This window comes from Hylobates moloch, unplaced genomic scaffold, assembly GCF_009828535.3.
Source record: "Hylobates moloch isolate HMO894 unplaced genomic scaffold, HMol_V3 SCAFFOLD_18, whole genome shotgun sequence".
Lineage (NCBI taxonomy): Eukaryota > Metazoa > Chordata > Mammalia > Primates > Hylobatidae > Hylobates > Hylobates moloch.
This window is the reverse complement of record NW_026652293.1, coordinates 36,031,390-36,047,650: the sequence shown is the minus strand read 5'-3', so window position 1 is coordinate 36,047,650 and position 16,261 is coordinate 36,031,390. Positions and strand designations below refer to the sequence as shown.

The following is a 16,261-nucleotide window of genomic DNA, read 5'->3' as shown; positions in this document are numbered from 1 at the left end:
CACTTCTGCCATTTCAGTTTCCTCATCTGGAAAATGGGAAACGCCTCCCACACCATGGGGTTGCAATGAGGTTTCATGAAATGTGTGTAAAAGTAGCTGGACATAGAACAAGTTCTCAAAAAATCATGTGGGTGACTAGTAATCCCTTGTATTAGGAAAACAGGAATATCTGTCAGAATTAAAACCACTTTCTAACGTGATGTTTCATTTTGAGGCGGTAGCACGGTGTGAGTAAACATCGTCAGAGTCTAGGGCTCTGGAATTTCTTTAGTGCTGTGTGATTGTGGGCAGATGCCTTACCCTCTCGGAGCGTGGAGTGTATGGTTTGTAACAGGGAGATAAAATGGGTGAGCGCCCCCCAGGACTCCTGTGTTAATTAAGGGTGCTAAAGGTGCCTCCCGAGCGAGGGGCGCGGGCCCGCGCTCCCTCGCACGCCTCAGGCGCCAGGCGCCGCCGTGTGGGCCGGGCCGGGCAGCCTCCCCCGTCCGCGCCAGCCACGGCTCCCGGCCCGAAGCTCCGCCCCCGGCGCGCGTCTCCCAGCAGCGGCCCGGCACCTGGCAGACGCGCGGCGGCGGCGGCGAGCGGTGGCGCTCGGCTCCGGCTCCGGCGGCGGCGGCGGGGGAGGGCGCGGCGCACCGATGGGCGCCACTGAGAAGGGAGGCCAGAAGAGCCGGAAGCTGTTTTCCTTGCGGCGGCCCTGGAAGGCAACCCGGCGGCTGTGGAGGCCGCGCTCAGCTCGCCAGGCGGCGCAGGGTGAGTGTGGGCGCGGCGGGTCGGGACCTGTTACCCCGAGGCAGGGGCGCCGCGGCGGCGGGGCGGTCCCCGGCGGTCTCTCGGGTCGCGTTCCTGGCCCTGGGAGCCTGGATGCCTAGGCGACCCCCGAACCCGACCCTCGGCCGCAAGTACGGGGACCGCTGGGGAAGCGCAGGGGCTGGTCTCGGCACAGTCTCCTTTCCCCTAGCCCCTGCTCGTTGCTTTGGTTCTGGACACAGGGAAGCCACGGTGGCGCGGCGACACAGCCTCACTGAGATTAGCTTGTCCCCGGCCCCCAGCACCTGGCCTGGCGCCTGCAATGCAGTGCCCGTTGGGGGAATGAATCCGAACCCGAGGCTCCCTTCAAGGTCCTCCCGCCCTGTACCCACCTCCTTTCTGCCTGCCTGCGGTGATCTCGAAGCTCTCGCCACGATAAACTGTTTCCAAGCACACTCAGTCCTGTCCTCGCCAGGGCCTCAACTCACAGCCAATCACTGACTCACCCTTCATTCATTCCACAATTTTTATCGAGTCCCTCCATCTGCCTTGGCCGGAGGAGAACACGATGGGCAAAGCCCGGCTAGTGGAACTACTTCTAGAGAGGAAGACAGACATTACACACGCAAAACAGAGAAAGCCCGGCACACATTGCTATGTGTGCTTAGAGGGAATCAGATAGTCTGCTGAGAGGGGAAAAAACGCAGGGGGCCGAGCTTCCATGGCAGGCGGACTGGGAAGGCCTCTCCGAGGCATTGCAAGTCAGCGGAGACCCGAGGACTGACTAGGAGTTACTCTAGCGTGAAGCCGAGTAATAGAGAATGGCAAGTGGAAAGGTTCCCAGAGGGCCTGAATTGAGCAAGGGGAAAGTGAGGGATGCAGGGTCCGGATCGAGGTCTGGGCAGGACATAAGGAGGAGTTCGGATTTTATTCTACGTGAGCTGGGAAAACACTGAAGTGTGCTAAGCAGGGAAGTGACCTGATCTGGGGGCTCCCGGCTTTTCTCTGTCTGCAGTGTCCATGCTCGCATCTCAGCCTGCCGGATTCCTACCCTCCTGCCAAGACTAGCACAAATGCAGTCTCCTCCCTGAAATCTCTGGGTTCCTGCCACCTGTAACCCCTCCTTTAGCATTTCGTCACCTGTAGAGCGTTTGTCACTGTTCATCTGGTATTAAAGATTCCACATTCTCATCCATTTCATCTTTGCATCCTCCACCAGGCAAAGTGCAGGGCTTGGTACTGTGTAGATACTGCTTATGAATGTGTCTTGTCTTGTTCTTTTTGTCTGTTTCCATCATCTGAGGATCCCCCCTCTGGGGGGTTGGCATGCCTTATTTCTAAAATGGCCGACCGGATGCAGGGCAGAGCCAGATTGCACCAGGACCTTGCCATCGATATAGTCCCCCTCACCCACCCCCGGTGTTAAGAGGATTAAATAAATTAATGAATTAAACGAGTTAGTAGTTATAAAGTGTTAGCACCTAGTAAGCATTATAAAAATAAATTTGAAAATGACCAGCAATAATTATCTTTCAAATATTTATTTATTGCATTAGAAACAAGCTTTTCTATTGGTGGTTGTTAGGGAGACTCTGCAGCTTGTCATTGTCATCTTGCCGGCTGCTAAGTATGTGTTCCTCCTTTTTAAGAGTCAGTGCACCAACAAAATTCGTTCCGTACTGTCATCAAGAACTATTGCTGAGGCCGGGCGCAGTGGCTCACTCCTGTAATCCCAGCACTTTGGGAGGCCAGGCGGACGGATCACTTAAGGTCAGGAGTTTGAGACCAGCCTGGCCAAGGTGGTGAAACCCCGTCTCTACTAAAAATACAAAAATTAGCTGGGCATGGTGGCACACACCTGTAGTTCCAGCTACCTGGGAGGCTGAGGCAGGAGAATCGCTTGAACCCAAGAGGCAGTGGCTGCAGTGAGCTGAGATTGCACCACTGCACTCCAGCCTGGGCCACAGAGTGAGATTCTGTCTCAAACAAACAAAAAGAACTATTGCTGAAACTTAATAGGGCCAAAGGCTGACCACTTCTTATCACGAGCTTGAATGAGATCGATGATTGCAACAAGTATTCCTTGAGTGATAATTACATGCATAGTGTTATTCCAGATGTGGTGTGAATGCTTACAAAAGAGGAATAAATGAATATTGCCACTGTAGTAACTTGGGTTAGAATAAGTGTTCTAGTTTTATAATTTTTATTTTAATTTTTAAAATCTTTAAAGTTCCGGGATACACATGCAGGATGTTCAGGTTTGTTACATAGGTAAAGGTGTGCCATAGTGGTTTGCTGCACCTATCAGCCCATCACTTAGGTATTAAGCCCAGCATGCATTAGCTATTCTTCCTGATGCTCTCCCTCCCCTGCCCTCACCACTACGGGCCCCATTGTGTGTTGGTTCCCTCCCTGTGTCCATGTGTTCTCATTGTTCAGCTCCCACTTATAAGTGAGAACAACTGGTGTTTGGTTTTCTGTTCCTGCATTAGTTTTATAATTTTTAAAACCAGATCTATAGTGCCTATGCAACCATCTCTGCTTCTGTGTTCCTGACCTAGCGTTTACTCACAGCTTCCCAGGGCTCATTGCCATCCCACACCTCTCTTTTCTTAGATAGGATCTTGGCTGCTCACTACATTCCTCTACTATCTATTTTCCCTTTCCCCCATAAGCCCTGGGGATAAAGCCGTTATAATATCTAATGTTACATGATATTTGACATCTTATAGAGTAGTTCAACTACAGGATTTTGTTTAGATCTTGACAATACCCCTGGAAGGAGAGAGGGCAGATGTTATGTATTTCCCCCATTTTATATATAAGGGAAGGTGAAGCAGGAGATACTAAGTGATATGCCGGAGGTCATGTGACTGGTGAGTGGTGGACTCAGGCCTGCCTACCTATACAACATCCTTTCTGCCACATCTCCCTCCACACATGAAAAAACATGTTTCAATAGCTATACTCATGGAAGAGGGAAGTAAAATAAATAAATATTATGCAATAAATCTGTATCTCAATTTTATTTGATTTTTTAAAGTTAACCTGAATTTCTTATGATGATGTTAACATCACTTTGAGCATCTAGAATCATATGCTTTGATGTCAGCCAGGCTATGATTTGAATCTGCCACTAATAAATGGCACATTAATAAGCTGTGTGATATTAGAGAGCGTCCTTAGTCTTTCAAAAATGGAGTTATATATTATCTGAAAAATGAGGATGACAATTCCTATGTCATGTAACTGTGATGTTTAAATGCATTTCTGATACATAGAGGTTCACAAAGGGCTGGTTATTTTTTATTAATGTTAGGTTTACTATTATATGTATTAATATTAATAAAACAAAACCTAATATTAATATGGTTGAAAATCTAGACTATTCTTAGAAAATAGTCTAGAAAACCTAGAAAAGTCTAGAAATTATTAGAAAACCATAATATTAATATGGCTGAAAATCTAGACTACTATTAGTATACTGTTGTTAGTATAGACTAATAATAGTCCAGATTTTCATAATAGTCCAGACTACCATTAGTCTAGATTAATGCTTAGTCTAGATTTTCAACCATATGATCACACTCAAAATATGGTGAAAAGTTCAGTGTGCTCTGGGAAGCAACCACAGCTGGAGGCTTCTTTGGGGCAGTTAACCCTTCTGGGTCAACCAGAAGGTCTTCTGCAGCAGCATCCTTCTTTCCACCACCTTCTTCTTTTTCATCAGGAGGCTGCAGGGGAGAAGGAACATAGGCTTCTAGGGACTCCTGTCATCTTTTCATCCTAACACTGTGTCCTGAACATAGCAGACATTGAATAAATATGTCTGGAATGAAAGATTCCTTTCATTTATATATATTTCCAAAGAGGATGACTCTGAAATTTACACTGTAAACATTTGTCACTAAAAGTATAGCATAAATATCTAAAAGGACAATTACTGCATCAAAGTATATATATATATATATATATATATATTTGATTTTGAGAGATATTACCAAGTTGACCTTTGTACATTTGTGCTAATTCAGTTTCTGCCAACAGTGTGTAAACTCCGATTCCTTACTGAATATGGTCAGACTTTTAAATGCTTGCTAATTTGATGGGTATGAAATGATATTCCATGTTGTTTTATATTGAATTTTCTTGACGAATAATGAAGCTGAGTATCTTTTCACATGAATATTGTCCATTCTTGTGTGAACCTTTGTGAAAGGCCTATTGATGTCTTTCTCATTTCTTTAACTTGGTGGTTTTTTTTTTCTATCCATTTTAGGAACTCTTTAAATATTCTGGATATGACTTATTTGTTGGTTTAGAGGTCTAAACAACTTTTAAAAATGTACTTAATCATGCCAGTAGTTCTAAATGGGAATACGAACAAGCTGTGTGCTGAGTTGAAATTAACCCACCAAATGCTTCCGTCCATTCCAGAGAACCATATTTTAATCAAATATCAAAGTTTGCAGGTTACAGAAAAGGGAGCAAATGACGAAAGCATTTTATGAGCAGTAGACTTCTCTAGCCCTTGAATTATGGTAGATAACTGGCCTTGAGTTCCTCCCACCAGAAATTCCCTCCTCTAAACCCTGTGGCGGGTGAGGAGCCCTTTCATGAGCTATGGTATTCTCTGGGAAGACACAGGTTGGAACTAGAGTCAGTTTCCATCAGTAGATAGTATTTTCCAGAACAATTTACTTGGAGAAGAGGACAGAATTTCTGTCACATTGATCAGTGGTTTATTCTCTCACTGCCATTGTCTAGCCATATGTCCCTAAAAATAAGCCACATTGAATGGAGGTAACCATCCCTACCTAGCCTATTCCTAAGGATATTAGAGAGATCAAATGAGACCATAAAAATGAAAGGGCTATGTAAATACATGGTTTGTTAGCCAGGCTCTGGGAGGTAACCAACACTTTGTCAGAGTGGGAAAACCTCACTGACCCACAATCTTTGGGTCTGTGGCTCTGGCCTTTCTCCTACTACCTGTTCTGCATATAGGTGCATGATGGTAGAGAGCTGTGCTTCTCCAAGGTTGGTCTCCAGACGAGCAGCATGAGACCAGCAGCATCAACATCACTCAGGACCTTGTTAGAAGTGCAAATTCTAGGCCCCCATCTCAGAGCTACCAAATCACAAACTGAGGGGTGGGAGGATGGGGAGGGATAGGAGGCTGGAACCTGGGAATGTGTTTTAATAAACTCTGCAGTAATTCTGACACATGCTAAAGGTTGAGAACCACTGACTTAGTAGGATGAGCAAGGGTTTTACAGCCAGCAAATGTGGGTTTAAATCTCAAATCTCCTACTTGCCAACTTGTGACGTGTAAATTACTAGACCGGCTTGGGTTTCCAACCTCTCACCAATAAAAGGAAAACTGAGTGTGGTGTAGCAGGTGAAGCCACTCTCCTTCCTTCCCATTTCCCTCACAGGACTGTGTGAGAAATAAATGACATGACGATTCTGGACTCTGCTATGTTTAGCTATGGGTCTCCTTTGGCAAGTCTCCTTGCCTCTCTGCCTCATTTTTCTCATCTGACAAAACGAATGGCAAGAGTTAACATGTGCATTGCTTTCGTCACACTATGTGCCAGCCACTGTCTTAAAGAGTGTGTGATTTTGTTTTATTCTTACAATAACACTGTTTTACAGCTTTCATTTTACACATAAGAAAAACTGAAGCAGAGAGAGGTTAAGTAACATTTCCAAAGTTATACAACTAGTAAGTTGGGATTCAAACCCGGGAGGTCTGCTGTGAATCCTTGCATTAAAGACAGTGCTTGCCAAATAATAAGTTCTCAAAAAATGGATGATGATGATAAGAAAACCGCCTGGCATATAGTAGGTACTCCATGTAAGCCACGCTGCCCTCTTCTGTGCCTAGCCCTAGTCCTAAACATCTATCCCCTCCCCACAGTAAGCACATTTTCTTTTTCCTTCTCACCTCTTTTCTGGCCATTTGGGTGATCTGAGCAAGCCAGACAGAGGCTTGGCTGGATGCAGGAAGACCAAGTGTGGTGTTGCAGGTGAAGCCACTCTTTGGGAATGAATGACTAAGCTAGCAGAAGCTCTAGACAAGTCATTGAAAGATCATTTCATCTGCCTAATTTGGAACATATGTCCTGGGTCTCTGCTTACCTATCAACTAATCAAGAATTAAAATGCCTCAAAAGTTCCAAGGTGTAAAAGCTTTTTTTTTTTTTTTTTTTGGTGCCCAGTTTTTCCTCAGAGTAAAATTTGCAGCTGGGAAAGTTTAATCCACAGTATGACAGCAGTGTTTTTTTTCCTTTCATTTTTGTTTTGCTTGGACAATAAAAAGCCTTATTCCCTTTCAGTTCAGGGTTTCACTCGTTGGTCTTGAAAATTCCCTTCAGTTTAGCTCTAAAGATGGCCTCACTTGCTGAGCATGAGTCACTGGTTTAGTGACTCAGAGTGGCATCTAACAAGACAAGGATGTGCAGGGTTGTCAAGGGACTTAGTGGCCAGTGGAGCCTGCCTGAAGCTTTTCCTAAACCCAGTTTTTGAGATAGAGCATCTTTTCCATTAGCGGTTGTTTCTAATCATCCTCAGTACCAGTTTATCTGAAGCTTGGGGTCTGACAGAGACATTGCCTTGTTGTGGAAAGCTCTAGACTCCATCCTTGTCCTTAACTGGGTGTGGCCTTGAGATTTACTGTGTGACAGGACAAGACTTCTGAGAGTTCACCCAGCTCTGCTTGGAATGGCCACAGAATCAGGAGGCCTGCGCTTCTGGAAATACTGCGTCAGGAGGGAAAATAAAGGCTCTTTTTATTTGATGAGGCCTTCAAACCTCTTTCAACTTAAGGAGAAAAAAGATCAATTAAAGTTGGATAGAGAAACAGACATATGTGATGAAGCAAATATACCCAAATGTACTTGGATATAGGGCCCACTGTACAATTCTTTCAACTTTTTGGTATGTTTGAAACTTTTCAAAATACAGTGTTGGGTACAATGCAGATACCCCTAGAAATGACTACATTTTTGAAAACATTATTACTTCCTTTTGCAATATAAATGGGTGTCTTCCTTCCCTTCTCCCACTTCTTTTCTACTCCTAGCATTGGTCTTTTAAAAATTTTGGTCTGGGGAGCCTTCTTGATTAAAAAGGGCCTGGAATAGTTAGAAAGAATGAATAAGACCTAGTACTTGATAGCACAACAAGGTGACTAGAGTCAATAATAATTTAATTGTACATGTTAAAATAACTGAAAGAGTGTAATTGGATTGTTTGTAACACAAAGGATAAATGCTTGAGGGGATGGATACTCCATATTCCATGATGTGATTATTACACATTGCATGCCTGTATCAACATTTCTCATGTACCTCATAAATATATACACCTACTATGTACCCACAAAAATTAAAAATAAAAAACTTTAAAAAGGGCCGGAATGAGGGTGGTTGGTGATTGGCTATTCCTTTATGCCAAGGACTTCATATTCTTCTTCATATATGTAATTCTCACAATAATCCTACAAACTAGTTATTATTTTCTGTATTTTATGAGGAAACTGAAGCTTAGGGGAATAAACTTGACCCAGTTACGAGATAATACTACTCATCTTACAGCATTTAGGGAGCCCTTACTTGATGTGTCAGGCTTTGTGCTATGAACCTTAAACCTATTAACTTGTTTGAGCCTCACCCAGCTGTGGAAGGTGGGTACCATTATTACCTCCATCCTGCAGATCAGGAAATGGAAACTTAAGAGAGGTGCAGCAACTTGTCTCAGCTTATATTCCAGGGGCTGGTACATGGCAGGGCCCATGTTTGAATCCATTCTCTTTATTTATTTTTTGAGACAGGGTCTTGGTCTGTCACCCAGGGTCTTTCTTGTTCTATTGCCCATGGCTCACTGCAGCCTTGACCTACCAGACTCAAGCATCCTCCCATCTCAGCCTCCCAAGTAGCTGGACCACAGGCTCATGGTGATGCCCAGCTAATTAAAAAAAAATTTTTCATAGAGACAGGGTCTCACTATGTTGACTGGGCTGGTTTTGAACTCCTGGCCTCAAGCGATCCTACCACCTTGGCCTCCTAAAGTGCTGGGATTACAGGCGTCAGCCACCTCTCCCAGTCCTCTTCTGCTTTAGAGCTCTTGCCCTGCTATTCAAACCCATGCTTTGGCATTTCTTTGCCTACTTTGGTAAATTGGCATATCTAGTGGAAGCCTCTTGACCTGAGACCACAGGCTTCTGAGGACAGAGAATGTTTTTGTTCAGCACCGTGTCATTCCTAGTGTTCACAGCAGTGCCTGGCACCATGAATATTATTGAATAAAAGAGTGCATGAATGATGGCTTCTCACCACCTACTCCCTCACCTTCTCAGCCCCCCAAGTGCTCCTCTTGGGCACATTTTGGCTATCCTGGACTTGGTCCTTGGAGATAAAGATGCCAGTTTCTCTGATGTGGTTTAGCCAATGTCGCATTCGGTGGCCAGTAGGGAGTTGTAATAAAGGCAGATTTTCCTTATTGGTCTTAAGCTGTCAAAGACAGCAGAAAGATATTATCCACTGCCAAGGAAAGATGGGAACCAAAAACAAATACTTAAAGTTCCCCAAAGCTTTCAAGGAGTCTTCCAGCTGTGGCAACGAGAAGTCAGCTCAAGGCGCCTTAGTAGCCATGAAAGCTCTCACATTATAGCTATATTTGACTCTCGGGTTGCAGTAATGAACAGGTGAACACTGACAATTAGTCCTCTTAAATGTGCCCAAGCAGTTGGTAATTATACCCTACATTTATTTAGTGTTTTGTTTACAAAATTCTGATCTCCCTTTTGATGATATGAACAGCTTAGTACATATATAGGACAGCTATGATTATTCCCACTTTACAGATGTGAAAACTGATGCCAGAGAGGTACTGTCATTTGCCCTACACTACGCAGTTAATAAAAGGTAGAGACGGTAGAGAGAGGTCTTCAACCCTTTTAATGCCTAGTCCAGCAAATTTTTAATGTCAGTGTTGCATTTAACTCCGTAATTTCTGAGGATGAGAGTAACAGGAAGATGTATTCCTTTCTGTTGCTCTTCTTCCAATTTAGTTAGGTTATGTATTTGAGTCAGTTAGTCTTTCTGGATACCAGTTTGCTAATCTGTATCATGGGGAATAAACACCATCCATCAGTGAGTACGCATGAAGCAGAGGAGACTGGGAGGGTTCAGAACTTCAAAAACAATTTCTGAGTGAAGCTGTTTGGAAGAGACTGTGATAACTCTTACCCATTGTCCATAAAACAAGTTAAATGGCACCTCCCTTGGCCACCCTACCTAAAATGGCACCCTTGTTACCTCATTACCATGTTTCATTTTTCTTCACAGCATTTATTGCCATTTATTATATGTCTATATTACCTGTCCGAATCCTCCCACCAGAGTGCAATAGCCAAGAAGGCAGGGACCTGAAACCCTCACAGGAGAAATAGTGCCTGGCACAAATAACCACGTGTTGAATAAATGATTGAAGGAATTAATGAATGAATCTGAGCTGTGGAATGATTCAAAGTAAGTTTGAATTGAATGACAAAGATTTACTTGAATCCTCCTTGCTCTCCAACAGAGGGGTGTTATGGTTTGGCATCCTCATACCTATTCCTAGTCTGCCACTCAATGGCTTACAACCAGTTACTAAAGTCTCTTTGAGTATCAACTTAGGCCTGGGTGAAATGGGTTTAATAACCTGTGTCCGTGCAGCAGATACAGGCCATTATATTGCCCTGTATGCCTCTGTACTGTAACAGCCTGTGAGCAGCTTGAGGACCGAGGGCTGGTCCTGTGCACTGTTATATCCCCAGTACTTAGCAGACAGCCGGGTCCACAGAGAGGTAAAATAAATGTTGAATGAATGAACGAAAGTACAGGGCTGTTAATCTTCCTTCAAAGCTGACCTACCATTTGAAAATAAACCTGGTGCATGGCACAGACATTCCCCTTTCAATTCAGAGATGAGGAGGCGCTAAACAGTTGGTTCCGTATCCTGAGGGAAGGAAAGGCAAGCCTCGGCTCCAGATCCAGTTCCATGCCATGTTTTGGAATTTGTGTTTACGTCTGCCTTCATCCCCATCCTTTCCGCTCCAGCATAAGCAAAATTATAACCCCGCACACCGACTTGCATGCAATTATCATAGCCCGAGTGCTCCTCCGTTGAGACTTCGCCCCCGAGACCGCTGACTGTGAATGACAAATCAAAAGTCAGGGTTGCAGAATCAGCCGGACTTTCCTGCTCATTTGCAGCAGAGGGAGGAAGCAGAGAATGAAAGATTCTGAAAATAAAGGTAAGGGGCGGACTGCAGAAAGATGGCTAAGAGAGGGCTAAAGGCTAAAAGATGCTAGGGATGCGATGTCACTCCACAGATATATTTAGTTTGTATTAATGGCTAGTTTAAAATTACCGTGCCTATATTAACATTCTAGTTATATAATAAACATGATGACTTTAAAAAATGACTAGCTTCTAGTTTCCAAATAGTGTGTCATTCAGCTTTCCATTTTTATAGTCCTAAATATAACTCTATTTTTGCATTCTTCATTTAATCTTGGCTGAGTAACACAGCTTTCACAGATTTCCTTAGACTAGCTCCCAGATTTTTGATAATTTTATTTTGGGGGTGTTCACAATAGTTAATAATGAATACACAGGTTTTCAATGCATTATTAGAATTGGAATATCTGAAATACTTGGGACTTAAAACAGTTTGGGTTCTGAAGGCAAACGCTGACGGAGAATCCTTTAATGAACATTAATCTTTTTAGAAGCGCTCCATGGGGAGCCGTCGCTGACCTTCAGAACTGTTTATCTTGCAGAGAAAGGTTGGGATGTAAACTACCCCCACTCCATCAGCCTCCACACCTTACCTCCCCCTCACTTCCCAACACTCTAATTCTGTTGGAGGGATGGGGGAAGAGAGAAACGGATTTAAATAAAAACTCAAAAAAGGAAAGGGCTAACCGAAAAATGAGCCAACCAAATTTTAAGTTCAACAACAAGCATTCTGGAGGATTCTGAGGTTTTAAATTCTGAGGCTCCTTAAGTGTTCTGCCGCAGTTGGGGGAGGAGCGATGGACCCCTAGGTCTCCGGAGGCTACACGTGTTCCCCGATCCCGTTTCCTGGGGGAGCCCTTGCTTCTTATTGCGCTGGTCGTGCTCCTGGCCCGCGTGCCCAGGAAGGGCGCAGAGGGGCCGCGCGCCGGGGGGAGAGCGCTCGTGCGGCCGTCCGGGCGGAGGACGCCGGGCCCCTGCTTCCGGAACGCTAATTTTAGGGTTCGCCGGTGCCCCCTTTCTTTTCACCCGCTTTCCGTGACAGCCGCTGCGCAGCAGTCTGCGCTTCGAGTGCCCTGTGTTTTAAGGAGGCCCCAGCGCTTTCCCCTTGGGCTTGGGGGCTTGGGTGCGCAGGTGGGGGCTGGCACGCAGCCCGTTGGGCAGGTTTCGCGCAGCGACCCTCCCCGCGCCGGAGCTAAGTTCTTTGGGTGAGACGTGCAACAACGCAGGCCCCAAAGCTCTCTGCGCGCAGCGCCGCGAGGCTTGGCCTTCTCCAGTCTTCGGGAGGCTGCCACCCTCTCTGGCTTGTTATAGGATTCCCACCTCGTGGTGGGCAATGATGTATACATATTCAACATTAGAAAAAGAAGGAAGAAAAAAAACCCCACTCACAACCTAATGCCAATGGAGAGAATGGTATTTTAATCTACGAAACTGTAATGAAGGCTCTTAAACAATCCCACTTTCCATAACTGAGGCTTTCAAAAGGGCCAGGTAGTTGGTGGTGTTTGTATTAACATCTCATAGGCTCTGGATCATTCACAGCCACTTATTGATCTGTGTGGTTTTGACGTTTAAATTTTAATGAAGCAGCCTTAGTGGGGAAGAAAACAGCTTGCATGGGCCTAGTAAGTGGGAAGAGGACCTGTTCACTCCTGTTTCTAAGCCAGCATCTTAAGAGTAGGTATTACCTGTGTGTGAAATCAAAGTATTTTAAAATTAACTCTAGGAAGAATGTTGGTTTTTCCTGTGTTGTTTTCAGTGGTTGGAGAAAGGGTTTCTGGAGAGAAAAAAAAAATTGCTTATTTGCCAAGTCATGCTAGGCCATGGACATGATTTAGAAAAAAGATTAAACTGCCTGAATTGGAGGCTCAGGTTAAGGTTAATATTCAACATTGTTTGAAATGGAAACACTCATGGTTTCTCAGTATATCAGTGTGTTTTAAGCCCAGATCCCCAGCCTTTTTTTAAGGAGAGTTGGTATTTAGAATTTTTTTTTTTTTTTGAGATGGAGTCACGCCCTGTCGCCCAGGTTGGAGTGCAATGGTGCGATCTCGGCCCACTGCAACCTCTGCCTCCCAGGTTCAAGGGATTCTCCTGCCTCAGCCTCCCGAGTAGCTGGGATTACAGGCGCATGCCACCACGCCTGGTTAATTTTTGTATTTTTAGTAGAGACAGGGTTTCACCATGTTGGCCAGGCTGATCTCGAACTCCTGACCTCAGGTGATCCACCCGCCTCGGCCTCCCAAAGTGCTGGAATTACAGGTGTGAGCCACCGTGCCTGGCCGGTATTTAGAATTTTTGTTTTACTTTATACTGGAAAGAGCCTTGGGTTGGGAGTCAAGATTGGTAGACTCTGGCTTGTTCAGTTATAACTCATTTGTGACCTAGGACAGGACTCTTTATTTCTTTGGGTCTCAGTTTCTTTATTGCTAAAATGGAGAGCTATTAGACTAGATTCCTGTTTTTCAGATTGTGAGTGGTGAGAAAGCAACTTAGTGAGTCTTAGGCAACGTTTTAGATCGATGAAATAGAACAGAAACTGTCAGAAATCATTGCACATAGCAGAGGTAACTACTGTTTCCTGAAACTTTTGTTGTAGATATTTATCTTTATGCATGTGGGTATAGGCCGTATTCTGACATCACATCGGTTTTTTTTTTCCTGTGAGTTTCAGTCAAAGAAGTTTGAGGAACACTGAAATAAATCATAGCTCAGTAATAGTTTTCAAGGAGTCTGTGAAATGCGGCTTTATATGCATATATATACAGAGAGAGACAGAGAGAGAGAAAGGCCATAGTTTTCCTCAGATTTTTAAAGGATTCTAAGACTCCAAATAGGTTATGAATTACTGTATTTCTAAGGTCCCCCAGGCCTTTTCCAAGCCTATTTCTTTGAGAGCAAAGTATCCCTTTAGGGCTGCTGGGAGATGAGTATGTGTTGACAGAGACCAGATAAGTGTGTGGTGTGAGGTGGTGTGTGTGTGTGTGTAGGTGTGACCATAGCAACCAGACCGTGAGAGCCATTCCTGGGTCCCAAAGTACCAGTTGATGTCCTGAATATGAGACATAAAAACACTAAAAATTAGAGTCTCCATGTTGAAAAGGACCACAGCAAAACTATTACAATATTATGAATTGTTTGGAAGTCAATTCTTTTTGTAAAGACTAAAAAAGAGAATCAGGTAAAATTATAAGAGGTTGATGGGGCAAAGAAACCACCAGGATGTTGCAAGTTCAGAAAGTGAATTTTTGTAAGCTACCATCATATGAGTGTTTCAGTAAATGTTGACTTGTGGCTTAAGAACTGCCTGCCTGCCTTTTCCATCTTTTTAGTTCATCTGAGGACAATTCAGTGAGGCTTTTAAACACAAAAGACATTGTGTAACATTGATCTAGCATATCTCAAAATGTTTTGCAAGCCAGGAAAAAGAAATTAAGTATAAGGGAACTAAAAAGAAAATAGTTGAGTGAGTTAATAAGTAGATATTGGCAAACATGACAGCCAATTATAACAATAACAACCATAGCTCCTATTTAATGAACAACTGTTATGTGAAAAGCTCTCTGGGAGGTGCTTTACATATTGTCACACACTGCAAGGTAGGTGGTATTTTATTTTGAAGAAATAGATTAAGAATTTTGTACAGGGATACATAGCTAGTTAACGGCAGAGCCATGATTCAAAACCAGGTCTTTATCTCCAAAACCATTCACATGGTAGGCAAGTACTTGAAAATAGCCCTGTACTCTGTAAAATTACAGTTTTTAATAAAATTGTCAAGATTTTTAGAATTAACTTACCTGTATAAAAAGTGAGATGTGAATCTTAGAAAATGATGGCTTTTGACTAATTTTTTAGGTTGTTTTTATTTGGAAAACAGATATTTTAACTCTTCAAATTCAGCTCCAAATTTTCTTTTTACTAAGTTCTCTGAGTATGTTATGCAGCAAGGTCTTAGAAACAGAGGCACAAAATAATAAGAATGAAGACTGAAAATTTGGGTGAATTTTTTTTTGGTCTATAAGAGGTCAAAGAAAATAGTTCTCATTCCAATTTTTCTGTTATTTTTCTAGATTTTATTTTAAAATGGCAAACAAGGCATTTGTTTAGCAAACAAAGTTACACACAACATTTTAATAGTAGGATTTAAAAGTTGTCATGGCTGGGCGTGGTGGCTCAACCTGTAATCCCAACACTTTGAGAGGCTGAGGTGGCAGATCACTTGAGGTCAGGAGTTCAAGACCAGCCTGGCCAACATGGTGAAACCCCCTCTCTACTAAAAATAGAAAAATGAGCCGGGCATGGTGGCATGCACCTGTAATCCCAGCTACTCGGGAGACTGAGACAAGAGAATCGCTTGAACCTGGGAGGTGGAGGTTTCAGTGAGCTGAAATAGCAAGACTGCACTCCAGCCTGGGTGACAGAGTGAGACCCTGTCTCAAAAAAAAAAAAAAAAAAAAAAAAAAAGTTGTCTTTGCCAATGGTTCCTGAGACAACTTTTCACTGGAGGTTATTACAAAATCTAATTGGGTTTGAGCGGGGTCAGATTCAGACTTTTAAGCTCTAAATATTAAAAAATAGTGTGGTGTTCATCCTCCAATCTGTAATTCAAAATAAGTGTAAATAAATTTTTAAAAAGTTGTAATTTTTCTTAAACATCGTGACTACTTTGATACTTTTAGAGAAAACTCAAATTCTTTCAAGGATTTTTGTCACTGCTGCTTGTGACTGGGTGAGTTGGTGAAATGATACTTTAGCTGGGGTGACCTATAAATGACTGAGTGACTTCTCAGAACTTGAGGGGTAGCATGTGGTTAAGCTGGGATTAGAGACTGGTCTATGCCAGTGGTAATCAATGGGTGTGGTATTGCTTTTGGGCTACACACCGGAAATCTGCAGGTATGTTATTTGATGGTCATATGATTGAGGGGCGCTACCATTGGCAGAAACTAGAAATGATAGTGCCCTCCAGTGTTCTGGACTGTTCCATTCAATGATGAATTAGCTCATGTCCTGTGCAGTTTTCAAATGTTTTGCTGAAGATGTAGTAAAACCTTCTATACTTTTCTGAGCTTAGAACATAAATTGGTTTCACTGTACACTGAAACTTCCAGGATTAAAAATGCTATGTAAATCTAAGGAAGATTATACTGAATTTTGTTCAGGAAATCACTTACCCAAAGCAATGCCACTTGTGCTTTAGACACCAGTACAA

At 43.4% G+C, this 16,261-nt stretch overlaps 1 protein-coding gene across 5 annotated transcripts in view; it reads left to right on the top strand.

Annotated features, from left to right (window-relative positions):
- Window positions 1-580: 580 nt before the first annotated feature.
- DNAJC6 (DnaJ heat shock protein family (Hsp40) member C6) overlaps window positions 581-16,261 on the top strand; it is a 168,050-nt gene continuing 152,369 nt past the window's right edge. For 2 of the 5 annotated variants that reach the window (XM_032137542.2, XM_032137543.2), the window contains exon 1: window positions 10,839-11,059. In XM_032137542.2, the coding sequence (XP_031993433.1) occupies window positions 11,038-11,059 (22 nt within the window). In that variant the 5' untranslated portion in view covers window positions 10,839-11,037. Of the gene's footprint in view, window positions 754-10,837; window positions 11,060-16,261 lie in introns of those variants that run through there. The other 3 variants (XM_032137541.2, XM_032137544.2, XM_058430343.1) reach the window with 3 other exon arrangements.